The 26,481-nt window shown below is 38.5% G+C and overlaps 1 protein-coding gene and 1 long non-coding RNA gene across 6 annotated transcripts; one reads left to right on the plus strand and one right to left on the minus strand.

Moving 5' to 3' along the window:
* The first annotated feature begins 317 nt into the window (after positions 1-317).
* On the plus strand, positions 318-3,072 carry LOC135296289 (uncharacterized). The gene is made up of 2 exons (XR_010358355.1): positions 318-1,114; positions 1,815-3,072. It is a non-coding gene; the product is annotated as an uncharacterized LOC135296289 (long non-coding RNA).
* On the minus strand, positions 2,147-26,481 carry TRA2A (transformer 2 alpha homolog). Of its 5 annotated transcripts, none has more exons than XM_064412435.1 (8): positions 26,227-26,481; positions 17,186-17,319; positions 15,462-15,621; positions 12,873-13,061; positions 4,680-4,795; positions 4,075-4,182; positions 3,307-3,374; positions 2,147-3,127 (listed from the first exon to the last, which is right to left on the minus strand). In XM_064412435.1, exons 1-8 carry the CDS (start codon positions 26,260-26,262, stop codon positions 3,117-3,119), a joined length of 822 nt encoding a protein of 273 aa, XP_064268505.1. In that variant the 5' UTR covers positions 26,263-26,481; the 3' UTR covers positions 2,147-3,116. The 5 variants fall into 5 exon arrangements, with proteins under 5 accessions (XP_064268505.1, XP_064268497.1, XP_064268490.1 ...); XM_064412427.1 differs by having other exon boundaries at positions 4,075-4,179; positions 15,462-15,627; XM_064412420.1 differs by having other exon boundaries at positions 15,462-15,627.

Genomic DNA, 26,481 nt, shown 5'->3' on the forward strand with positions numbered 1-26,481 from the left:
CACACTGTAGTTTCATAATCCATACAGAATGATCCAGGCTGGAAAAGACCTCTGAGATCAAGTCCAACCTTTGACCAATCACCACCTTGGAACACAACACCTTCAGGGACGGTGACTCCACCACATCCCTGGGCAGGGAATCCATTCCAACGTTTAACCCTTTCTGTCAAGAGATCAGAATGTCTGACCTGAATCTCCAGAGGCACAGCTTGAGGCCATGGTCCTCTTGTTGTATCATTTATTGTCTGGAAGAGCAGACTAACCCTCAGTTCTCTACAGCCTCATTCAGGAACTTGTAGAATGATGCAGTCGCCCCCGAGGCTTCTTTTCTCCAGGCTAAAACCCCCCAGCTCCCTCTGACATTCCACACAGGACTTGTGCTCCAGACCCTTCCCCAGCTCTATTGTCCTTCTCTGAACACACTCCAGAGCCTCAATGTCTTTCTTGAACTCACAAGCCCAAAACTGGACACAAGATTCAAGGTGTGGCTCTCCAGCGCTGAGTAGAGCAGAACAATCACTGATCTTGCTGGCCACACTATCCTTGACCCAAGCCAGGCTGCTGCTGGCCTTCTTGGCCACCTGGGCTCACTCCTGGCCCACACTCAGCCAGTTTGTGGAACAGCATCCCCAGGTCCTTTTCTGCCAGGCAGCTTTCCGGCTGCTCTGCCCTCAGCCTGTAGCATTGTCTGGGGTTGCTGTGACCCAAGTGCAGGACTTGACTCTTTACCTTATTGAACCTCAGCCCATCAATCCAGCCTGTCCAGATCCCCCTGCAGAACCTTCCTACCCTCCTGGAGATCAGTGCTCCCACTCACCTTGCCAGCACCTGCAAGCTTGCTGAGGGTGCACTCAATCCCCTCATCCAGGTCACTGATAAAAAGACACGATAAGAAGACATGATAAAAAGATGGGACCCAGTCCTGAGCCCTGGAGAACCTCTTGAGACTGGCCAACAGCTGGATGTGGCACCATTCCCCTCCACCCTCTGGGGCCAGATATCCAGACTGGCTTTTTATTCAGCAGAGTGCACCAGTCCAAACCATGGGACTGCCAGCTTTTCCAGGAGAAGGCCATGGGAGACACTATCTTTGAAAAGCCTTGCTGCAGTCCAGGTAGACAAGATCCACAGCATTTCCCTCTCCCACTACGTGGGTCACTGGGTCATGGGATGAGATCAGGTTAGGCAGGCAGGACTTGCCTTTCCTAAACCCATGCTGGTAGGGCCTGATCCCTTGGCTGTCCTGTGTGTGTGATGGCACTGAAGACAGCTGCTCCAGAACCATCCTGGGCCAATAGGCCTGTAGCTCCCTGGATCCTCCTTGCAGGCCTGCTTGTTAGCCCAGGTGTCACACTGGCTAACCATGTTTTGAAAGAACAAAACCAAAATTAAATATACCAATTGTTCTTTATCTTGAGATATTGGGACTTTGGTTTAGAGAGAACAATTTTCCCAACATTTTCTAATTTGTCTGGATCACCAATAAATACTGGTAAATTCATCAGAGTTGAAAGATTTGGTTTCAGTGTTTCAGCTACTCTGCTTTCAATTTACTAAGAATTTTCAACTGCAATTTATGGTAAGACATCATGGATTCAAAGGTATTGAACAATAACCAGTTAGAATTTGTTTTGTCACCAATTTCTCCTGGCATACTCTATCAGACTTTTAAGATGTGTGCTGGTGTTTCTTTCAACTACTTGTTAATAGTTCCTGGCACCAGCACTCATAAACAGCTAATGCAATTACATTTTATACACTTAACTCTCTTAAAATAATGACAAACTCTTTTGCTGGCCTTCTCTGACAATCAGGATGAAAATCTGCTGCAAGGGCTTTGTGGTTGTATTCCTTTTCCTGTGGCAACATCAACATTCAACCACTTGCCACAAAACTAAAGAAAGTCAACAGCGTTTCTCTTATTCAACCATCTCACCACAACTCCAGCAAGTGACAAAGATGGCACAAGAGAAAGCTGGACTACCCACCCTGCTTAGCCATCCCATATGATCCCACATACTGACTCTCAGGGAAGACAAGGCTCCTGAAAACACAGGTAAAAGCTGACTTTATCATCCACACCCCAGTACCAAGTATTGTTTAACCAAAGTGACATAAGACACAGAATGAAAGACAAGAAACCACATTATCAGTGGACTTAACTTTTATTGAGGGGAAAAAAGGTTTACATGTAGCTATAGGTTTTTCTATCTATACTTCCAAAAGTTCAAAAAGGACTGGAAACAAAACTTGCTCCATCATTATTTTAATACCAAAAAGTTGGCCATTTTTTATTTCATGAACAGCAAATTATATAACTAATTGCTATGTTCAATAAATATTTTTTTCTCCTGCACCAATTAAGGGGAAATAATTAATGAAGTACCACAAAGACTCCAGAAATTTTACAATTTTAATTTCAACTGTTATCCACTGTGTAGCAATCCAGAAGCTTTTTTCTATAAAACACATAGCCTTAATTTTGAGTGTACAAGGATCTATTCTCCCAGTCAGTCAAATACCAAACTCTGATCTAGCTCAAATAGTCTACTTTCAAAGCAACTACTTGACAAAAAAAAAAATTTAAAAAATCCTCTGGTTCATGACTATCTAAGCAAATTCATCATTACAGAAAAGACTCAAAGTCATTACTTGTTTATCAAAGTAACAGGTAAACATTTTAACAGAAAGATTAACAAGTTACTTGGAAATGCAGGTTTATGTTAAAGTATCCGAGTGTGTATACTACATATGACATGCAAGCTTTAAAAATATCAATGTTCTCTTCTGATTAGTCAGGAGTCCAACTGTTTTAGAAATAAAATAGGAATGACTTCCAAAATGTATCAGCACTTTGGGGTTCTCTATTTTTTTGCTCAAGATGTTTTACTACACAAAAACTACAACAATTACAATATTTAAGAGTATTACAATAAGAAGGGATGGAAAATGGGAATACTTCAACTGAAAATATGTATATCCTAAATGAACCAAAGACTCGTGAAAGAGCTGGAAGAAGGACAAGAAAGGGAAAATGGAAGGGAAAGCAGTAGGGATGCTAAAGATCTGAACTTTGTATTTAAAAATCAAGTCCTCAACTGTAACTCTTCTGATCTTCAGTAGCGCCCTGGAAAACACAAAAGATGACACAATTACTAATTACACAATCATAAACTAACTGTACACATTATCTCAACTTAACTGTGCCCAGCTTTTTTTGCTTTCACATTCAGAATTCCCACTGATCAATTCATATAACAATGTTTGTGCCAGCCAGATTTTGTTTATTCACTTGTATTTACTTACTTGGACTATAGGAACGGGATCTTGATCGTGATCGGTATCGACTATAATAAGGCGATGGTGATCGTCTCCTTTAAAGGAAATTAAAAAAGAAACCAAACAACATCCATTATGAAAGAAGCCTTATTCACATCACTTCTACAGAACAGAACCACTTCCTTAGCACTGAAAGACTTGGTCTGTGTGAATGATTTCTGCTTTATTTGGCTGTGGCTTATGGGTATTTAACAAATGCTTTTATATTTCTCTATTTGATGTATTTAAACTCCAAGATATTCGCAGACAAAGAATTTAATAAACTCTCACTAGCCTTACAAACACATGAAGTGCTTTTCCAGATGCCTACAATTCTTGTTGAACAACATTCTCTGAAACCAGATAACTTTCAAAACAGCAAGATGGTTATGAAATGTCAAGCATTAAAAATCCCATCTACAAATAATCCCTTTTTAAACAGCAGTGTGTATCAGCTGTCCCTGGTTCTATATACAGCATAGAAAAATGAGTTCCCTTTTTATCTGTCCACTTGATTCCTGGGATACATGCTCTACACCTCCCTCACATAGCAAAATTAACCCCTTGCCCCACAGAAAAACCAAGCTACATAAACACTGAAGATTCTGACTACTTCAATCCCATAAAACCTCAGGGAATGAGGCTCTAACACGTAACAGGCATGTACGCAGAATATTGCTACAAACTGAATACTATGTTTTATCATCTAACTTTCCAACAAATCACTGTTACAGAAATGAAATAAAGATAAGGTACCTGTATCTGTAGTCATATTCTTCATATCTGTCATATCCTCTGTCATACCCCCTATCATAATATGAGTCTCGGCGACGACCCGCTCCGCCACCGCCACCTCCTCCACTGCTATTGGGGAAAAGAAAAAAAACAAAACCAAAACCCCCTTTATATATCTAGTCTTCATCTTGAGTTAAATTATTAGATAAGTAAATATAAATTATTTTAAATATTTTTAAAGTAGTCTTGTAGTAAGTCAGACACCTAAGACTATATCACAAAAATATACAAACAACATATTTAAATAAAAACACCTTCAAAATTCCCAGAAAAATGAAGGATTTGACCCTAATTCCCATCAAAATCAAAGGCAAATGGGCACCTTAGTATTTCAGCAGGCTAAGGATACATTAGTTGATCATGGTGGACATTATTTTTTATTAACAGGTCCTTCAATATTTTTATTTTTATTTAAATAAGATTTAATGTATTTTTTTAAATTTAAATAAAGATACAATAAACAACAGTAGGATTTAAGAGTGTATGTGAACCACAGTACTGCATTCTTTATATTAGTAATTTCTTCAACCAGAATCCAGCATTCAGTTTAAATCCACTGAACTTACTGTGTTGGCCTGCCCATGTAGATGCCCGGGGTGGGTGTATGTGCTCTTTTGGTGATTGAATAATCCACTCGAATCCTCCTGCCATCCAGCTCCATTCCATTTGCATGCTCCATTGCCTGCAGGAGAGACAAGGAACAGGGATGTGAAATCTGCAACCACTGGTAACTATGGAAGGCTATGTACAAACACATTATTTTCCACCAGAAAAACAAGCCCGGGACATGTCTTGTTTAGACTGGTTACTAGTGCCCCACTGTGGCCACTGGCTCATCTCTTGTCCCCAAGCCTGCCTGCCGGTGGTGTTACAGGACTGCACTGGGGCGCCGAACTAATGCGACTCTCAATCCCTTCTTAAGGGAGCACAGGCTAACCACTAACACAGCCACTCTCCCTAGACTTTATCTTCTACCCATCTGAGAGGTAAACTGAAAGTCAAACCAGCTTTTTTCTGAAAACTGCATCTTTCCTACTGCCGTCTCTGACCCCGAGGGGACGGGCGGATTCAAAAGCTGTGCAAAACAGTGGCTTCCTGTAGGGTGCATATGGCCGGATTACTGCTCGTCGGCTGCCATTTCATGCTCTCCCAGCCTCCTGCCATCTCCCTTACAAGGACCTACTTCAGCAGAGCTTAGTAAAATGGCGGGTTCAGCCTACATGGATACCTAATTACAACCTTCCTCCCCACTCCCTCTCACAATAGCAGCTCGCTTAAGTGATACACACAAGGGTCTGCGCTCAGCCGCCCGTGCCGTCAGAACTGCCCGCAGCCCCTGCACGCACTCGCTGGGGGTTCCAGCCCCAGCTCCTCCACTCTGAGAATCAATACAATGGCCTCTCACAAACTCAAACCATCAAAGTAAGTTATTCAAAGGAGCACAGCGTACTTTTGAGATTCACAGTCATTCAAAAGCAACCTAAAAACTCAAACCCCAACAAATCCACAACAGTTAATTTTAACAGCTAATGATGGACTTTCAAGGATTTTTTTTTAAAAGCTTTTTGAATTTTAATAGCTTTTGTCTTCTGCTACAGAGTCCCTAAAATACCAATACACACCACTTACTTCTCAACACTAAGCACAACACTTAGTCCAATACACATTATTTTAATTTTTCATGTCTGGAGAAGAGACACTCTTACAATCCCGAGTTAAAGAACATAACCACCTTGCTATTTTTTATCTGCAAAATGCAACACACAACCTCAAAACATGAAGGTGGCTCTAAGCAGAGAAATTTTTTTCTTCTTTTTAAGAATGAAACATTTATTCAAAAATCTCAGCTCTAACAAGAGCCTTACTGAACCTACATAGAAATTGTAAAGGAGATACAGAAACCTGATATCCATATGATTTAACTGTTGTGTCCAAACTGGAGGTGACTGATGATCGGTGATGTATTTATTGAAAGTGAGTTTGTATTTCAGTAATGCTGCTTGTGTCCATACTATATCGCCACCTAGTGATTTGTGTTCCTGTACAAAACTAACTACGTTTAGCCAACTGCAAGGCACAGCAAAGAGCATTCCAAGTCTTTTGACATACACTCAGGTATATTTTGTGACTAAAACACATTCCTCAGCTTTAGTCTTCTAGCCTTAACATTTTTTTTCCTCCACAAGGACGATGTAAATGAAAATAAATCTGTGCATGCATCCTAGGAAAGTATGTGTGCACAAGCCTAACAACAAAGGCTGCAAATATCTGGCTGAAAAATTACCTTCATGATGAAACACATCTTTCTGGAAACACAGCAAGTCAAATTGTAAGAAATTTTCTGCTGCATGGCATTTTCAATTCCAGTCAACAACTTGCAGAATAATAAGCTTAGCTGACAAGAAGCCACCTCAAATCCAGAACATCTGGCATGTTAAGCCAACAAACACCTCTTCCAGAGGAAGAATTCTTGGACAGAGGGAGCAGTATAGAGAAGACCAACATACCAGTAAGAAAAATGAAGAATTAATTTTGAGAGTTGCCTGTTTTAGAAATACCAGGAAATGTGTTACATTTCAGTGGATAAAGATCATGGTTAGCAGACTGCATAGAACTCCTGACACCCTGGTCCTAATTTCTAATGTCCTACCAAATATTAAAACATTTATTTTTATTTTTTAAAACATTTATGTTTATTTTAACAGCTGTCAGCAATAATTGCTAACTAAAAATTTTTAAACTAGAGAAAATCTTTAATAGATAGACAAAAACAATAAAACCTCTTATAGTTCTGACTTCATCCCCAAACACAGGAAAGTCAAAATCTACAACAATTAATAGTATGTATCATTCACATTCAGTAATCAGCAACTGGAAATTGCTTCTAAAGAGAAGATTCTCTGCACCACTCTTAACTGCACACTGCAGGTCTTTGAAGTAAAGTACTTAAGCTGACATTTTTAGGTAAGGACTGCTGCAAGATGACAAAAAGCCTTCTCTGAAAACCTGTGTTCATGTAACTGATAAACAGTATTTATTTTGTATGAAGGCTGTAAAAATATTTAAGTGATCCTAATAACTGGCATTTCTGTGCTTTATTGAAAGTTAACGTAATTTACAAGAAAATTTTGGATTTTATAGTCTTACTGCATGTCATATTGAAAACAAATTTCCGTTTCCTTTTCTTGATGGTTTTGGGTGTGCATGACTGCTGTGTTAACAATATTTGAGTGTCAAAGAGAAAAAATTGCATATCCTCTCTAAAATTCTGAAGACATTCTCAAATACTTTTTAAGATGATGAAATGAAACTTTTAAAAGAAAAAAACTGAATAATATTTGGTTTAAAACACACAATACCCTCTCAGGAGTCTTTAACGGTCAACAATCTATTTTTATTACAACCTGGATTATTTTCCAAATATCTGAATGCCGTTAAAAGACTTGCATGGCTTTTGCAAGAGGACAGTAAGCAAGAACACAGCATTCCTATAAACATACAATAATAATTCTAGCAGCAAATTCTATGGAAAACTTGATTTCTGTAGGCTAGAATATACACCTATATGTTTGCAGTCAGAAAACAGAACTAGGACTGGGAATGGCATAAGTTCAATCTTGGATCACGTTTTTAATGTTTTGGTTTTAAACCTTCAGCAGACTATCCATAATAAGAAAATTAATTATCTCTAAGGTGTTAGTTTGACAAAATGAGAAGTTCCTGAACTACAGTATCATCTCCAGTGACTCAAAAAAGTCAGAAAGCAATAAATTTAAGAAAGATTTCAACGTCATTTGATATTTAATGCAGTATGAAATGTTTCCTACATGTATGACCAATTAGGTAGATGGCGTAAAAGAAGTTTGGAAACACAACTTTTAATTAAATGCATAAACTTACATGGGTGGCTGGTATAAGTTAATCAAGAATTCAGTACAAAAATTAAAGACTTTCAGTCTGGATAACTATTTCAGTAACTTTCAATCACTACAAAGTTAGCAACATACAGACTGAATATGCTTAGTCAAACACAAGCAGTTTATATTGTGACTTATTTTGAAAATGCATTCTCACGATTTAAAAATAACTACACAAGGTACTGCCTTTTCTTTTCCTCACTGCAGTTTTGGGGGTCTCTTTGTCAGTTTTTTACCAGAAGTTCTTCTCTACCGCATTTAACGACACTGACAAAAACAACATCTTTGCTCCATCACAGGTACAGCAAGGGATGAAAGACACAATGCACTAGATTCCCCTCTCCAGTAATTGATTACTCATTCAGTTCTGGATTTACTGAGAATAACTGAAAAAAATTCTGAAAAAAAAAAACCCCAAACTGATGGAATTAATAAAGAAACTCATCTTTTTACACTTGCTGCAGTCTGCCAAGTTGAATTCAAGTGTCCATTTCACTTTCAAACAACATTCATTTTATATTCTCTAATCTGAGATTTCAATGATAACATTTAAACATATACAATTATGACCTTCAGCATTGATTGATTCAATGTATTATCTTTAAAGGATACTTTAGAGCTTCAGAGTCAAAAAATACAGGATTTTAAAGCACCAGAATGAAGAACTGGATGTTCCTGCAAGTATTAGCAATTCCATGATATTTCAGAGTTTCCAGAAGTCTGTAACTTGTAATTCCAAACATCTGAGACCTTCTAGTGCTCTTTTCTGGTATATCAGGGGTTGTTTTTGATATCATGAACAATACTTAAAACATTTCTTCAACAAGCCATGGGAGTTTGTTCAATAACATTGGTTCTAAGCAAGTCCGCTTGCACCACAGATTTTATGTTTTTCAAGTTGAACTAATAAACTCCATTATTATTCTGGTCTTTGGCAATTGAATGATGTTACTGGTCTGTGTTGATTGTTAATGAACCGCACTTAAGGAAATGGTTCTGGAAAGATACTCAAAACTTTTTGAAGAACACCATCTAATAGCATTAGAAAATTCCATATTGCCAACAGCTGCTGTAGCTGATGCTTCTGAGATGAGTTCCTCCTACAGACAGTACATTCACAGTAGCCTCAGTTTAAACAACTAACACTTCACAGTCTGAGCTACTGAAAAGCTGGTTTAGCAGCATATGACATCCCTGGTAACTGTAGTAAGAACCACGTTGCTAGAACAGCCAGCACTTTTCACTCAGGATTTTCTCAACTTACTGTTAAGTAAGACCCTGACACAATCAATTCCTCCCCCATCGTCCTAATTTTTTTCTCATCCTAGTACATAGAAGTTTGTAATCCTCTTAAATACAGGAGGAAAATCCTTATGTGATGGGCTGATAAATATCCTCTAGAATTTAGTGAAAACATTGCAAAACAACATTACAACACTGGCTGCATGCCAGCATTACCAGTACTGAGAACTACGCAACAGAGTGTGAGAAACAAGTCTTGAAGAGATGTTTACAGATATTGCCCTTTGCATGTTGAACATGCAAAGGACTTGCACATTCTGAGGACTTGGAAAAGAGTGGCCAAGATAAGACATTGCACCACCCAAGGCAAAAAGGCAGCACAAAGTATTCTTAAAAAAACAACAACTTCTTGAAATAAAAAAACTTTACAAGAAAAGGAACCCACTATACCTGTTCTAAAAACAGGTACATAATGACAGAAGCTTTTCAAACAGGCTTTGAACAAGCTGAAAGACAAGAACATCAGCACAGCAAATCCTCAAGTTTCCATACAATCATTAGACATTCAACAGTTGTTTCCTAGTAATGTCCTTGACATTTACTGTCTATCACACTTTGAACTAAAGACAGTGTCCATGAGCACCTTCAATAAGGATCAAAACCAAAGAATCCAGACAAGTGTTATTTTGCAAACACTGTACCACTGCAATAAAAGACATCTGATGGAAAAGGAACCTTCTGTCTGATCATGAAGTTTTATCTTAACCTTGGCAGAGTTTCAAACAGAATAGAACATATCCTACAAGAAATCTCCTGGACTGGACACATGCTTTGAAAACTTCTTTCTCAGTCCTGTTATAGTGGAATGTCTGAAGCTACTGTGATGCTTTGGCAGCTTCTCTGTGTAGTAGTTATCAAAAGCTAAGCTTCTGTTCCTCTTTATAATCAAGATGCTCATGAACAGCTACCAACAAGGCTGCTATGGTGTCACAAGCTGAAATTCTGAAAATTTAGAACAGTTCAAGTAAACTTTAAAATGCCCATTCTGTATTTTTAGGACACAGAGAAGTATCACCTTTAAGAAATGCTAATTTACATTGTCTTTGGTGCTCCAATATATTGATTTAGTTGACAACCTAAAATGTCTTTACCACCATATGGACACTGCACAACTTGGTTTCAAAATCATGACTCGCAGCAACATTTTAACTAGTTCAATAACTGATCCAGTTCGTGAAAGTGGTAACAGGGATGACAAATATCCTGAGGGATTTTAGCTGCACAAGAATCCATGCACAACTGACAGTGATTAACCTTTAAGTTATGAAAGTTTAAATATAACTACTCACAATTAATTTGATGTAAAATTTTAGTATTATCTGTATTTCAGAGCATGTCTGCTGAGAAGCTTCCCTATGCTAGCCTTCCTGAAGGGCAAATAGTAGAGATTATGAAAAATCCACCTTTTTCTCTAGAGTTCTACTCTCATTTAATCCATCTATCTTTAAAAAGGCTGGAATTTAGTTCAACATATCAGCTCATTATTTAGGTGTTTAGGATGTCGGAGGTTCGGGATTCTGGTAACTCTTTTTGGTTAGTTGGAGTTTTTGAAATTATTATTTTTTTAAGAGGAGTTAGTCATTCAGAACAGAAGTAATTAAGGAATCATTGCTTTTATACATACGCAACTTTTCAGAATATCTTCCAAACACAGAATTTCTACATTTCCTTCAGTGTTCCTACAGGACCTGTCACAAAATTTCACACCCACAGCTATCTGTCTGTATGTACCTATATATAAATATCTCCCCTTTTACTACACCAGCTGCCACTTATTGCCATCTTCAAATCTGTCCTCAAGGCTCATGAAATAAGTAAAATAAACAAGTTTTGCTTCTGTCCTTCTTGCCAAAGTATTTCAGTTATTTAAATTCCAGGTTTTGGGAGAGTCTGCATCCTTTGCCCCTTTCCCCCTCTTCAGGCACCAATCCATTGGAGAAAAGAAAAACGGGTTTAATTACATTTCAAATTATTTCAGTTCCTGCTTAAGCCCCTAATCTTTACTTCTGTATTTCTGAATGGATGTATTTTGTTTTTCTTTGCATTCCAGTTTCATAGCATCTGCCAAAACAGCTTTACACTAAACAAATTACTTCATGCTATTTACACGGAACATTTTAAGATGTTGCATGGTATCACACATGACCATTGCCCGTGGCAACCAGGGAAAAAACCTCTAAAGACATATGAAGCTGTAAAACAGACACGACTGGTATATGAATTACCAAGGAATACTGTGTAAATATTTCAGATGTGAAATGTTTTGCAAAACAGACACTTTTTCAAAATCCCAACATATTCAGTGTGCAAAGAAAGACAAAGCCAGAAGTTAGAACAGAGCAGGCCATTAAAGACAGATGGATATACAGCTATCCACCCCATTAACCTCTCTACCAGCCTCTCCAACTGAGACTGCAGGAGAATATAGAAGGGACACTAAAGGAAGTTTTGTGTCCTTTTACTTACCTCTATAACTTGCAACAACCACACATATATACATTTACAAGACTACTCTTCCCATAAACTGATTCTCAGTTGGATCACACCAGAAGTCAAACACAAGAACTTAGTTCAGTCAAGTAATCCAAATAAAAGTTTTTTTCATTTAAATATCATGAAGTAGCACCAGTGTTCTTATTTTTCAGCTCCTGGTAGGTTCCAGAGCTGTCATCCTCCCTGCCTTCAATACTAAACGATCTATAAAGAGAGGAGTTGTATTTAGTATCTCCTTATAAATAAAACTTAGCAAATGCACGGAATCAAACAGCACATCTGCCCAAACCTATTAATCCATAAAAAAGATGAAGTCTGTGACTCAGTTTGTCGTCAAGAAAGAGATGCACACAATGCAGGCTTAAAGATGTTTTTAAAGGGTGTCTTTACTTTTAATAGGAACTTTATCTATGAATTTCAGTACATGTGGTAAAGTTCACAATATCACTACAGGGATAAAAAACTACTGCTTATTGTAAATCATGGTGAATTATAACACAGGCTGCTGTTCATATTCTTTTGATTCATGCTTTACAGATGAATTATACTAACAACTCAGTCTAGCTATTAACAGCTATCTGTTGAACAACCAGCAATTGACCAAAGCACAAATCAAGACAAACCCCACTGTTTTTCAAATGTACAATGACATGCCTAAAAGGAGAAAATACATAGGGAACCTCCAGAATTTTCATCCAGAAAACAACTTAAAGTTTTAACTTCCAAAATGTTTTAAAAATACTTGACACAGAAGCCTTAAAGATTTATTTGCATTTTGAAGTAACAGACTAAAATCAAAGTCCAGCGCTTACTGGTGATTTAATACAGACAGCTTATGTTCAAATCTGCCCATGCACCTGAGCACTGAACTCAAATGCTTCATTTGTTTAGAAGTGCCACACCGCTTGAACAAAGCATTTAAAATTAATCTCAGTGTGAGAATCTGCTAGTGAATACACACTCAAAAACTTGTCTTTTTTTACAGGCAGTTAATGAAGATAATGCATAAAGAGCACACCTGAGAAAAGTAGCAAAGCATGCATTTACCTCTTTAGAGTCATCAATTCTCTCGAAATAAACGAAAGCAAATCCTCTTGACCGTCCAGTCCGTTGATCGTAAACCACATTGACACCAGTGAGAGGTCCGTAACGGGAGAAGACTTCGCGCAAATCCCTCTCAGTAGTGTACAAACTGAGACCAAACACTCCAAGACAGGTATTAGGATCTGGATTAGCCTGGTAACACAAATGTTCAACTCCAATTAATTTTCCGTTTAAAAAAAAATTATTAAAAATTTAATATTCTTATAGCAAAAAAAAAATCAATTATAAAAAAATTTAATCTGAAGAAAACTAAACAGGTGATACACAGTTTAACACTTTAACAGTTATCATTTGAATTGTAATATTGTTTCAAAAAGCAACTACCTTCAATGGTTTTAATTTTAGAAAAAAGACCAAGACAAATTTCTCATGTTGGTAAAAATCTCAGTTGATAAAATTTAGCATTCTGATTTACAGAAAAGCTACAGAACAAGAGTAACCCATGATTTAGTATTTCACACTGAAATTACCAACAAGGGGCAGACACCACACACAAGCCTGTGCTGAGAACAGGTCGGCCAGCCTGAACTCCCACCTTCAGCCCTTCTGCATGGTCACCACAGGCACTAGAGAGTGCACACTGCCTCTAGCTGCCCCCACTACATGTGAGCACTCGAGCTCCTAGGCACAGACAACTGAACTATAATCTAGCTTCTACTGAAACTTCCTCCACCTCAGCATTTCCTACCCAATATACTGAAAGTCAATATTTACACTTGTGAGTTAATCTTTCCACTTGTAAACTGGATGAAAGGCACCTGATTCTTTCATCTAGAAAGAAGCAACTGTTGAAGGCCAGTTCTGTGAAACTGTAATCCAAAAGCATGCATATTTCTTTAGCACAAAGCTCTCCAATCTCTATCATGATGTGGGATACTTAATAAATTTCACTTCAACTAGACAAAGTCAAATATGTAATAGTACAAGGTACAAGTTCTGTTTTAGGTTCAAAATTTCTTTACATGCCAGAGAATTTGTATCTAATACCAAATCCTCTGTAAGAATTATTTGATCAAACTCAACATATTTTTCAGTTAGGTGTCTGGCACCTCTAATACTAGATGCAGCAATTTAAAACACCAGCAACAAGCAAAGAGATTTAATGTTTCTGCCAAAATAACAAGTGAAAGCTGACACAGCTGAAATTTTTATTTCAGTTTCAGATAAGTCATCTATGCATAATAGTTTATGTCTCAGAGCCTGCTTTTCAGCCTGATTCAAAGACTGAAAAGGTTTAGATCTTCTGTCATACTTTTTTCAGCACATTTGTTCAGGAACCTATTGTGAAAATAAGATGCCTGCACTATTCTTATATTTGAAGTTCCTTTCTTTCCATTTGTCAAAGTTCAAACTTCTGTTTTAGGACACAAATATTCTGCAATTCCCCACTAGAGCTGAAGAGCACAAGACGTGGCAGTTTGTAATTAAAAAGTTTTAATTATATACATCAAGATATGTATTTTTTACTCCATATTTCAATGGCACTGGCAACTGTACTAATTTTATTACTGAAATCCTGTAAGTATAATGAAATCTGTCTTTTATATCATTGTTCAGGTAAATTCCTCTACACATCCATACCTGTTGCATGTTTTTAACATCCTATTACACTTAAACCCTGTTAAGTTTTTTCAAGGCAAGAGAATACTGAGATCAGTCTGCAGACCCTAAGTGCCAAGTGACAACTACATCACCACTGGAAGGCCTAAACTGATTGTGGAGGACTAGAGGGCAGCTTCTCTATTAGGTTTTTGTACTGCCTCCCATCAACACAGTATGCAAGCTCTCTCTACAAGAAGTGGCAAAATTGCTTTCCAATTTTCAACCCCAACCATTCTGCTGTTACAAAGAAGGACACTGGGAGAAATCTCAGAATGACAAGATTAGTATTTTGGATTTTGGCTGGTGTAGCTATACTTCCTCCTGCTCATACAGAGACACTTCTCATGTATATTTTGAAAGACTTACTGTGCCACCTTTTCACAACTGTAAATTTTTCTAGTCTACTATTAAGATTTACTTATTACCTAATAACACAAGGCTTTACTTCAAGGTAAACCAAATTAAATAATCAGAAGCATAAAATCACAAGCAACCTTCAGCATATGCTCTACAAGCAAATGAACACTTGGGAATTTCTTTCTGTGGATCCCTATGTCAATCTTATCAATACTTGCAGGTTGCCAGCACATACAGATGTACATTTTTGTAAAGGTTACATATACTTTTTTAACAAAAAAAAGAATCAGAACAGCTCAACTTCCAGAGCTGACTGAAGCTCATGTCACCATACCTGCACATGCTGACTTGCAATATTAACGTTTTTCAGTTAAATTCTACAACTTCCCTGCCAGTTAGATGCAGGCCCAAGAAGTAAGTGCTCAGCTGTAAGGACAGAGATTGCTCCACACATAACCCCCACTCCCACACAATTCCTGTACCCTCCAGTGACAAAACAGCAGGTAAGCTGGACTACACTGATACAAGCAGCAATTGTTTTGTTGATACTCAGCCTTTTTGAACATGACATACTCTGCTGCCAGTGTGCCTTCTCCTGTTGGACATTGGAGAATGACTCCGGCTCCTGCGACGACGGTATTCGGGTGTGTATGACCTGCTTCGAGAACGCCTCCTATGGGAATGAGAATGGGACCTGGAACGAGTGTAACGTCTGTGCGAATGCCTTCTGGACCTGGATCTTCGACAAAGACAAAGCCTTCAGTCAGGTCAAATGCATATGGTCATCATTTTTTTGAACTGTAAACAGGACATTTTCTAGAGAAAAATCTTTTTTTAGATGGTGTCTATAATATTAAACCCATTAAGCTTTTTCTACCTTGCACACCTAAAGATGGCACGGATCTCTAATAACCTGCTCGGCAGCACCACCTTTAACGCTTTGAGAGTATGTCTGGCATACACTAAGGATTGTAGTCACAACAGTTTTCAGGAATTTTAGAGTTTAAACTTACACCAGCTTGGCTGCTTATTTAACTAACAACTACACAGTGGCACAGAAACTAGATATGACACACTGCAAAATACTGTTTTGACTGAAAAATTGAAATGTCTGGCAGGACTACAGTGCTGCAGTACCTACAAGCAAAGTTTATCTAGGCACGAAAATTACTCCACACAAAAATAAAGCAAACCCCAAACATCTGCTCTACTACACAAACACTTCTTTGTAAATATCTTGCTGATAATAAGCCATTTAAAACAGGTAGGTAATTACCTGGCTAAACACTGCAAGAAGAGAAACTGTAACATTAGTTGAACTTTGGCAATTCAGAGCAGAGCAACTCTTTCAGCTGCTCTGGTACAAAGTGCATAAATAGAGAAGATGTATTACTGATCTCTCCCAAGAACTAGGAAGGGAAACAACATAAGACTATTCCTCTTTCCCCTCTAGTGCTACAAGTGCTGTTTCCTGGTTTCTCCTGTGGTTGTTAAAGAAACATTCAGTAGCTCTCCCCATTTTTGTCAATATGTTGCTAAAAGGGAATAGAGAAGATAGGCAGAATAAACCAGGTAATATTTATGGCATATTTAGAGAAAAAAGCCTAAGACATTTCTCTTCTGATCCGTGCAAGCTCCATCAGACCTGAAAGCTAAAAAGCTTTACCTCCACACATCCATACTTGGGTGTAGAGAAGGAAAGAGAAGACATGTGCAGCACTGAAAAACTAATTTAAATCTTACAACTCTCATAAATAAAGAACCTATCCACACCCAATTTAAGACATAGTTTTTGATTATATTTTTAAAGCTTCCAATGAAAAAATGTCAGGAACATTCACAAACACCGTTTTCCAGTATTTCTAACAGTTAGACAACTTACTCTTTTTATCTAACCCTGATGCTTTGCACCAAGTCTCACTTGACTTTTTTTCTTCCACCCCTAAAGGAAAGGTCCACACAAGAATTCCTCCATAAACAATTTTGGGAGAAGGAAGCAGGAGCTTCACAAAATTGAAATGCAATCCATTCTCCTTCTTCTGGAAGAGAGAAACCTATATACTTCACCAGTGATTTCTACATTACTGCTTTCAATTACAGTATTTCCTCTATTCACACCCATGAAATCATTTCCCAACTTTGTCCACCTATATGAGCACAAACAGGCAAATGAACATATCCCTGTAAATACATCCCAAAAAATTTGTAATTTTTACAACAGGGAAAAATAAACTCCATCAACCTACCAAAATAACAGCAGTAACACTCAGGTGACATGAACAACGTTCCGAACATACCTTGATTTTGATCTTGACCTAGAGTGCGACTCAGAATGTTTGGAAGCCCTCGACGGACTGCGAGATCCTGACCTGCTCTCTGATTTTACACGAGCAGGACTCCCAGCTGGAGATTTTGACTGGGAGCGAGACTCCTAACAAAAAAGATAGTATTAAAAATGGTATTGGTTGTGTAAATGCCTAACTCCTAACATTTAAAGTACAGTAATTCTATTATATTGATTGCTCCTGAAAAACAAATGGTTAGGCAATACCCTCCAAAAAATTTCATTTTGCTAACCCACTGTTAATATTGTATGCTTGCCTCAAATAGGTCCCTGCTTGTACCAGATCACCAATTCTCTATTAACTAAGTAATCATGCAAATTCATCTACAACTTGATCATACAGACACTGGAACATAAACCATACATTTACTTAACCTAGGACCCATTCATTCTTCCAGATTCTTTTAATTCTACTTCACTCTTGCTTTCTACTTTTCTTCATTCTTCATTGAGTTTTTCATTTTTCATACTTCGTGTATTCTTCCCCAATTCAAACAATTCATTATAGCCTTAAAAAAATATTCAAGTGCTTCTATCTGACCAATCTTCTGTTCAATTTTTTCCCCCATTCAATTTTAATTTTCTGATCTTTAATACTTTTCATTAGCCTTCTTTTATCTTGATTTATCTTCCACATTCTTGGAAAAAACTCTTCAATTTCTTCACGAACATTAACCTTAATGGAAAAAGAACATTTAGTATATTTAAGCACGTGGGGATTATAAAACTCTGCTGGAGTTCAGATGTTATCTACCAAATTGAAAAGCCAGCAGGTAAAGTGCAAGAAACTATTTTATAAAACAACTTTTTAAAAAAAATATCTTTAAAACTGTATAAGTGTCTATGTTCTAACAATAAGCTTACTGAGTTCTCAGGGTTTTACTGTATTTGCAAAGCTACCCTCCTCCCCTCTGAGATTTTGTTTTGTAAGATACATAGATACACTAAAAACTAATTAGCACAAATATACTGAAGCGTTGGTATCAGTGATTCCCCCCCCCTAAATAATAACTATGTGCTTCTCAGTATTAAATATCCCAAATTTTACTCCTACAGATTACTAACACATTCAATTCAACAGAATGGCCAAAGATTTCCAGTCAAAACCTATCTATGCACATACTTACTTGCATAATACATGCACATAGGTATAAGCAACATAAATTATTATTCTTCCTACTTTTTCTTCCTCATTGTTATCCTGTTTTCCTTATATAATCCATATAAACTAAGATGTAGAACCATACAGTTAAAGCAATCCAATAGGAGTAAAAACAGGAGGGGTTTTTTTCTTGCATGGTAAGGCACACAAGAGAAAAACTAGGAAAACAAGCAAACAAAGAGCAGGTTAGGATTTCCTCACATTTTATAGTGTACAGCATTTCTAGGGAGCTTAGCTATAAAACCCCTACAGAACAGTATGCTATATACATTTGTAACTTTACAAAATACTTAATGAAAAAATGCATATCAAGTTCCCCTCCCAAAGGTGTTACATTTCACGTTTATTTGCATGATTTCTTCTCCTGACCGTCCTCACAATTCTTTCTCTTTCTTACTCCATGTCCAGATTTGCAGTTTCTTTTGCAGTTAAAATTCTTCACTACCTTGGGCTGGAGTTATTTTTCAAAGGATGCTGTCTTCGTATTTCGAGACAGTAAATTCACCAGAAATGGAATGTGAGAAGTACCTTACTAACAACTACTGCAGGCACACTACCGCTCCCCTTTACCACAATAAAAAGGACAAAGGACTCATGGAGAATGTCACCTACCAGGATGACAGGCCTGCCAAACTTTAACAATGAAGGCCAAATTCAAAGCTTGGCTGTAAATGGTGGACCATGTACCCCTTATGAAGATGGCTATGTACTGAGCTAACCACAGGACTTCAAAATTATTTACATGCCTTTAAATATTACCAAATTTGGTGGTTTAGCATTTGAAATCCACTGTTTGCAATAAAGAAAAATTTCTCTTATAACCACTCTACATGATTTTTTATCACCTCGCCTCTTTGTACTCTTCAATGTCTGACAGCCTCTTAAATTCTTCTCTTTATAACTCATCACTTGCAACAATTGCCAGTTTCTCTGGGAATTATTTGTATTTCTCTCCCCAGTAAAAGTGATCAGTAATAAAGAAAAACATTCACAGTTACATCAGATTTAGAAAACACCCTTCAATAAAAAGGCAAAGAATTCACCCTCCTCAGACACTCCTTCATAAGGATACTGCATTGTCCATATTTTTTTACACCTGAAAGATCAATTCTTGAATGAGAACTCTGGAAACTTGAACAAAGGCAACCCCCATCCCACCCACCCCCCACCCCGATCCTGCACAATCCAGAAGTGCTGGGAGGTACCAAAAATACCACGGACACAATTGCTCCCATACAAAGTAGAAGTCAGCTTAGTGTTTTTAGCTATTCAACTGAAGCATCTTACAATACCACCCATAGAGTCTTTCATAAAATCAGCTATGACACCAAATCTATATAAAGTTAACAAAAGCAAATATTACATAATTGGATATAGTTGAATATAGTTTGATATAATTTGGAAGTCTGAGACCCTTATGGGCTGTATTCTCAAATACACAACTTGAAAACTACAGTGACATAGGGGACCATGTAAATTCTTAGAGATTTCAAACTTCCTCAACCAAGTAACTGTGGATGCAAACTGTGGCTGAAGAGAGATTACCTGATAGCAGTTGCACATTATCACTGGTAACCAATTACATCTCATCTTGTAATGTAACACAGCTCACCTAGTTACAACTCCTACAGTGCTTCTAAAGGAGACTAAGAGAACCACAATAACCTCCAAAAGTTTGAGGACTTAAGGATGATGCTGAAAAAGTGCCTCATAATATTTATATCAGCAAAATTACAGGCAGGGATTAAGGGATTCAGAGCTTCAAGGAATCACAAAGAGAGATTTTAAAGAATTTTTTCTTCCCTACTTACCACTATAATTAAACAATTAGCAAGCTGTATATTAGTCTACACCACAGACCAACCCAACTGTTCTTCATTAAATACTTCTATCCATTCTGCAATACGTATGACAAAAGTACTCAACACTCTTAGCATGTAATCTTTAACATAAGGAACCAGACAACTCTCCTACCCCAAAGCACTAAAATGCCTTAATTTTGTATCAGTCTCAAAGCAACCTATGCATTCTCATCTTAGCTCTGTTATTACCACAGAAACTACTGTGTAAGAGAGAAAAGACTAAAATTGCACTTTGGACCCTCAGCACTTTCTCTTCTTTCTGTTCTAAAGATCCGTAGTCATTTAAGGCCAGAGATGAGACTCAGCTTAAACTCAGCTCCTCATTCCACCAGATTCCTGCAGTACAGTACCTATCCTAATGCCTTGGGCTTCATTATGCAGCTGTCCAGTCACTACTTTCACCCTTACAAACCTGTAGGCAGATAACTCACTATCCCTATGTCAAACTATCTAGATTTGCTGCCACTAGAGTCTGCAGGAAGAAACAGCCTTGTAACTTTCTTCAGATAAGACTTCCCTTTCAAAATACATCCTGCATGTGCCAATAACACCTTTCCCAGGAAACACCTCTCCCCAAAACACCAAAAATCCCACCCCCACAAAAAAACCCATACACCCTCCCCCCTGCCAATAACAATTACAAAAACCCAACTCGGTTGTAACAGTGTGCTCCTTTAGAGTAAGATGTAGTGGTTTCCTCAAATACACACCAGGAAATGGGACTAATGATTCACCAAGAATTTGAACTTGGAGCCAAAATCGTAGACAAACAATAAATCTAAGGTTTGCAGCTTCAGTTACTGATTCTCTGGATAAAATACACAACTAGAAGCATTTTAAAGAGAGTACTGAGGAGTATTTTTAATCCTTGTTACTGTCCTTTATCCCAGGAAGTAACAAACCAAAGTGACAGAGAAAGGATCTCTCCTCCACCTCCATTACTCCACAATCACATAAACCCAGACACTGAACAACTGTCAGCAACTTTGGATGATCCATCTGAGCCAGGCATCAGTCAGTCCACGTATTTCATCTACCCTGGTAAAACTGTTTTAAACTGATCAAAAAGTTCTATCTACCACTTAAATTCCTTGCATTTGTTGAAAGAAATACTACTTTCCAATGTAATTACTATTTTAAAAGCATTTAAAACACTTTTATGCAGAGGAGAATTGCAGAAGTCTTGAAAAAGTATTCTCTCCATTTTCCAGTGATCGAGAGAAGGTATGATAAAGAACATGGGGGGGACCCACAACAAACAAAACAAACAACTGACCAACCAACCAACCCCTTTATCAAAACAATCCCATGTTCTTTCACACTACTCTTCTGTCCCGAGCTTGTCATGCCTCACCCTAACTCCCACCTTACAATTTCAGAGTATGACTGAAAGGCTACCAAAATTTAGAGCGAGATGCTGATAGTAACTAAAAATAAGGATGTAAGTTTAAACTAAGCTTTCTACAGCAAAGCATGGGAAATTAAAAAAAAAAAATCCCTTAATATTAAATCACAAATTTCAGGTGAAATTCATTTGACCTGAAGTGAAAGAAAAGGACAGGACAAGTGGTCTAGCAATACCATTTCCAAAAATCTTGTTAAAAATTCCTACCCAAACTAGAAAAATAAATTAAGTCAAACTCTATTAAAAGGGGACAAAAAATATAAGCAGTCAAAAAAGAAACATGAATTTAGCAGCAGCCCACATTCGCTGGATAGAACTGTTAAGCTAGTGACATCTCACTTATGAGTACAAAATTACTTTTTGGCAGGAATCTACCAACTTTACTTGAAACTCAAAAGAGATGTTAAATCCTTTTTGCTTCATACTGTGATCTGTCACCATACTAAAAAAAAATATGGATCCCTTAATTCTTAATTAGCAAACCTTCTATAAATATGAATAGTACACATAATAAGCTTCTGTATAAAAAGCGTCTTATAAGTTGTTACCTACAAGGCCTGGATATTTTAAGAGTTACTAACACAACCAAACTTTATCTATTTCTCAATGATCCCACTTATGAAAAGAAAGAAAAGGCTTCAGCAGTAAATTTTTCAAAATTAGAAGCTAATCTTCTCACTGAGGCTTGAAAATACACCTCTTCAGGGAGGGTTCTGTAGTCATTCCTCTACCCCACATGGAAGACAGTAAAAAGAATTTGTGTTCAAATGGAGCAGTTTTCCCAGCTGACAAGGCCCAGAACAATGCAGAATTTATTAAGCTTGATTAAAACAATAAAAATTAAAAATCAGACTTCCAGAAAAACTCTCTCACGTTGTCATTAGACACCGCAGGGTGATCACAGCACTCTCCAAGTGAATGCAGAACCCCTGAGCATTAGTCCATTGTGCTTGTGTTTGAAAAGGTGTGGGAAGCAACATTCCTTCCTTTCCACAGAGGTGGCACGCTGCCACTGCAGGAGAGGTGGAATACAACAGCCAAGCAAGCCCTTGGGGATTTTTTTTGCGAAAGAAATCATCTCAAAGTTGATCAGTTAGGTAATTCCATAAGTATCTAAGTATTTTGCATGCAAACTTCAAGAAGCAAATATGAGGCACTTTCACAGCTAAACTAACCCAAAAGCCACTTGTGTACCTATAAAATATGCATACTTCCTTCAACAGGATGGGCCACATGCAAAATCCTGCATTCCTTGAAGTGTTTTATTAGGTTATACGATTTATTCCACTGTAAGATCCTGCAAACAGCAGGCTCATCAGAATGAAGACAATCAATACAGAGCTGTAAAATGGAATTTTACCTTTGTTCTGATAAAAGGTTTTGCCTATTTAGACTAACACCACATTAATATTGGTAGAAAACGACTGAACTGTTAAGACTGCAGAAATGAAATGTTACCAGAAGCCCAACAGAAAAAACTGATCAAAGTTTCAAGTGGAGCTACTGAAGTGCAGGTTTGTTCAGACTCCCTTCTGTTCATTGCTCTGGGAAACAGCTAAAGTTGCACCACAGATTGAACACCAAATAAACAACAGCCTATAAAAAATAACAAAAAAATATGAAAGTAAGTAAGAGTTGCCTGCCATCTGACAGAAATAAAAGATTAAAAAAGCCTCATTTGTCTAACTGCTCACAAAAACCATTCAGTAATGATAAAATACTTTGATGTTTCCAAAACCAAGTCACTGGAGAAGAAGCAGAATTTAAAATCTTTTTTTTATTCTTAATGTCCATAAACTTAGCTCTAGCACATCCAGTGTATTATTAATTCCTCTGTCAATTTCTTTCTGTTAAACACCCACGCTTGAGGAGGGGGCTTTCTTCTGTTCAACCAGCCACATTCTTAACAGAGAACTTGCTTAAGTTGAAACAAAATGACACAAAACCAGAGCAGATGTTGATTAGTCTGAGCATATTTGATTAACATGTGTTTTAAAAAATAAAAAGTCAATAAAGGAGTGAGTTTAAGAAGGAAAAGCTCTACAATGATTTCACACTGGATAATTTAAGAATGGAAGTTTGCAAGAGTGCAAACTAAGAAATTTCATTGAAAGTTATTTCCATTATTGTTAATGGCCAGTTCAGATTAGTCAATATGATTTTAAAATAATAAATTAGAAACAAAGCACATACAGTATCTTACTGTCGATAAAATTAGCATTTACAACAATTCTGCTGATACTCAACTTTCACTGAAGTGCTTTTGGGACAATATGCATTTACACAGATGAAATATAAAAGGCCTTAAAGTAAACTCAGAACACCCTTACTCTTTTGGCATTCAGTTTATAAAAACACATCACACTAATTAGCACTTAAACTGACAGTGGAAGAACTGAAAGGGTACTCAGAATTCTTATTTGTGCCAAATTCCATGAAAATAGGTTCTTTACAAACTTTCTTCCAGTTTCTGCAGTTCTTTCTCCCAGTGACAACTTCTGCTTTACTCCCAGTGCTCAGTGCCTGGATGTAGCAAAGTGAAGCACCAGGACATTCAGTGCCTGACAGAGTCCTATCCAGCTGGGAACAGCAGACTGAACACTACAGCCTCAAAATTATATGTGCTTAATGTTATGCCTGTGAGCACTCTCAATGGAAATGAAAAATAAAACATTACTCTGAAATATAATTTTTTTTTCAAGAATGTTAGTACCATCACAACAAAGCAGTACTACTGAAGAAAAAAAATAAAAAGGCTTACAAATGTTCTTCAGTAGAACCACAAAACCCTCGACTAGAAATCAATCGAGTACCTGCTTTATGCTCAGCTATGCCATATTGATTGAGAATTTTCAGTGTAGGAAGCATTACAAATGAAGTTTTCCAAATGAAGACTCAACATAGCCATCAGTTCTTTCCAACAGGTAAATTTTGCATCACACACACACAAAAAAAAGAACAACTGATAAGCAGAAGTCACAGAAACTGCTACTGTAGGACTTTTCAGACTTCATGTTCTCTCAAAACATTTTACTTCTACATTTGGGAGGAGGTGGTGTGCAGAAATGCTGAAATTACAGAGCTGTAACAGCTTTGTAACATAAACAACAGACCCATCAAAGAGCCCAATACCAACGTTCTGACAACTAACCTAACATAATCTCTTTCCTAACAATAACCCATACTGGGAATACAGACAAGAAAATATCCTTAAAGATATAATTCTTGACTGTAAAATGGGAGAGTACCATCATCTTAAAAAAGAGAAAAAACCAACCAAGCATACTCATTGCTCAAGTTTCTGAAACTTAGTTGTTTCCCCTTCAAAGATCTGTTTATTTACCCCAATACTGCTTAGCTACACAGCCACCTTTTGTCCAAGCAATCAACACAAGGGCAGGTTTTGTTTACCTCGCATGAGGAAGCAGCAGCACTTATTGCACAGCTAGGTAAAGAACTTGCAGCCTATGGATTTTTTTTTTAATCACCACAAAAATGGCAACAATAGTAATGCAAAAGTAATTTGTGGAAGGTAATGCCGTTCTTCCAAGATTTTATTGCTCGTTTCCCCAGACAGTAGCTATATATGTAACTGCAAGGCTGCTGTCACTGGATCATCACAGAGAGTCACCAAGAGGATGCTCAGGTGTTCTTCTAAAGAATCTCTTAAAAGAACAAACAAAAAGAAAACCTCTGCAAAATTAAAAAAAAAAAAAGTAAATTGTGAGGGAGGAGCACACATTTCGTTCCTGTTTCAAGCAGCTTCTAACTCCTGCTTGCCTTGATCATCACTAACAAAAAAAAAAAAAAAACAAAGCAAAACCACAAAAACAAAACAAAAAACCCAAAAAAAACCCCGCAACAAAACCAAAGCCACAAACCCACTGAAAATGGAAGGGACCTGTCACACGTGTGCATGAAAACCCGCAGCCATCAGAGGGAAGACACAGGCCTAACGAGGTTACAAAGCCACAGCAGCTCGTTCGAAGCCCTCAGCTTCTCGATCGATGACTTTCAATGGTTCAATAACGACGGCCGGACCTCCCCGGTGGCGGGAGGGGGCTCCCGAGCCAGGACAGACCGCTCACCTCGCACAAAAGGACGCGGGGTCCCTCCTCTCTCGGGCGGGAGGAGGCCGCGGCGGCCCGGCCGGGGGAGCGGGAACGGGCAGGACAGCGAGCCCCGGGCCCGGCGGCAACCAGGCGGCCGGGGAGCGCGGGAAGGGAACGGAGCGGCGGGGGGAGCCCCGGGGCTACAGCAGCGCTGTTTGCACAGCATCAGCCGGCGCTGGCTGGGCAGGGGCCGGGCCGCAGCACCGGGACCCGGCGCCCGCGCCCCGCCGGGACCACGGGAGCAGGGAGCGTGTGAGGAGAGACGCGGGCAGCGGAGAGGAACGCGGGTCGTCACCCAGGGCCCAGGCAAGCCTCAGGCGCCTGAAGGAGCCATTTTAGAGCCAAGCTGCGCTGCCCCCACCCCCGCCAGGCCCGAGGACGCCGAGTGTCGCCACCCACCGCCCCCGGGTCCGATCCCCCCTCGACACGGCCCGCGCAGGGGAGGCCACTCACCCTCCCCTCGAAGTTGTTCTCCTCCACGTCGCTCATGTCGGCAGAGTCCTGGCCAAGGGGCTGGGGCGAAAGGGGGACGCTAGTCCCGATTAGCAGCAATAACACCCACGGCCGCTGTTATCGCCACCGTTACCGCTATTGCCGGCGCTATCGCCACAGCCACCTCCCGCCCGCGCCTCCCGCACCGCCGCAAAATGGCGCCGCCGCGGCCGCTCCGTCTGCGCCCGGCACCGCGCTCGGGGCGGGGCCGCGCCC

The sequence above is a fragment of the Passer domesticus genome, chromosome 1 (genome assembly GCF_036417665.1).
Source record: "Passer domesticus isolate bPasDom1 chromosome 1, bPasDom1.hap1, whole genome shotgun sequence".
NCBI lineage: Eukaryota > Metazoa > Chordata > Aves > Passeriformes > Passeridae > Passer > Passer domesticus.

Excerpts from the sequence above, each read along its gene's own strand:
- TRA2A (XM_064412420.1), bottom strand. The coding sequence starts at position 26,262 with ATGAGCGACGTGGAGGAGAACAACTTCGAGGGGAGG. Across the intron at positions 15,628-17,185 it reads AGGTCAAGATCAAAATCAAG|ATCCAGGTCCAGAAGGCATT; the intron begins GTATGTTCGGAA and ends TCTTTGTCGAAG. Across the intron at positions 13,062-15,461 it reads GAAGGCACACTGGCAGCAGA|GCTAATCCAGATCCTAATAC; the intron begins GTATGTCATGTT and ends TTGTGTTACCAG.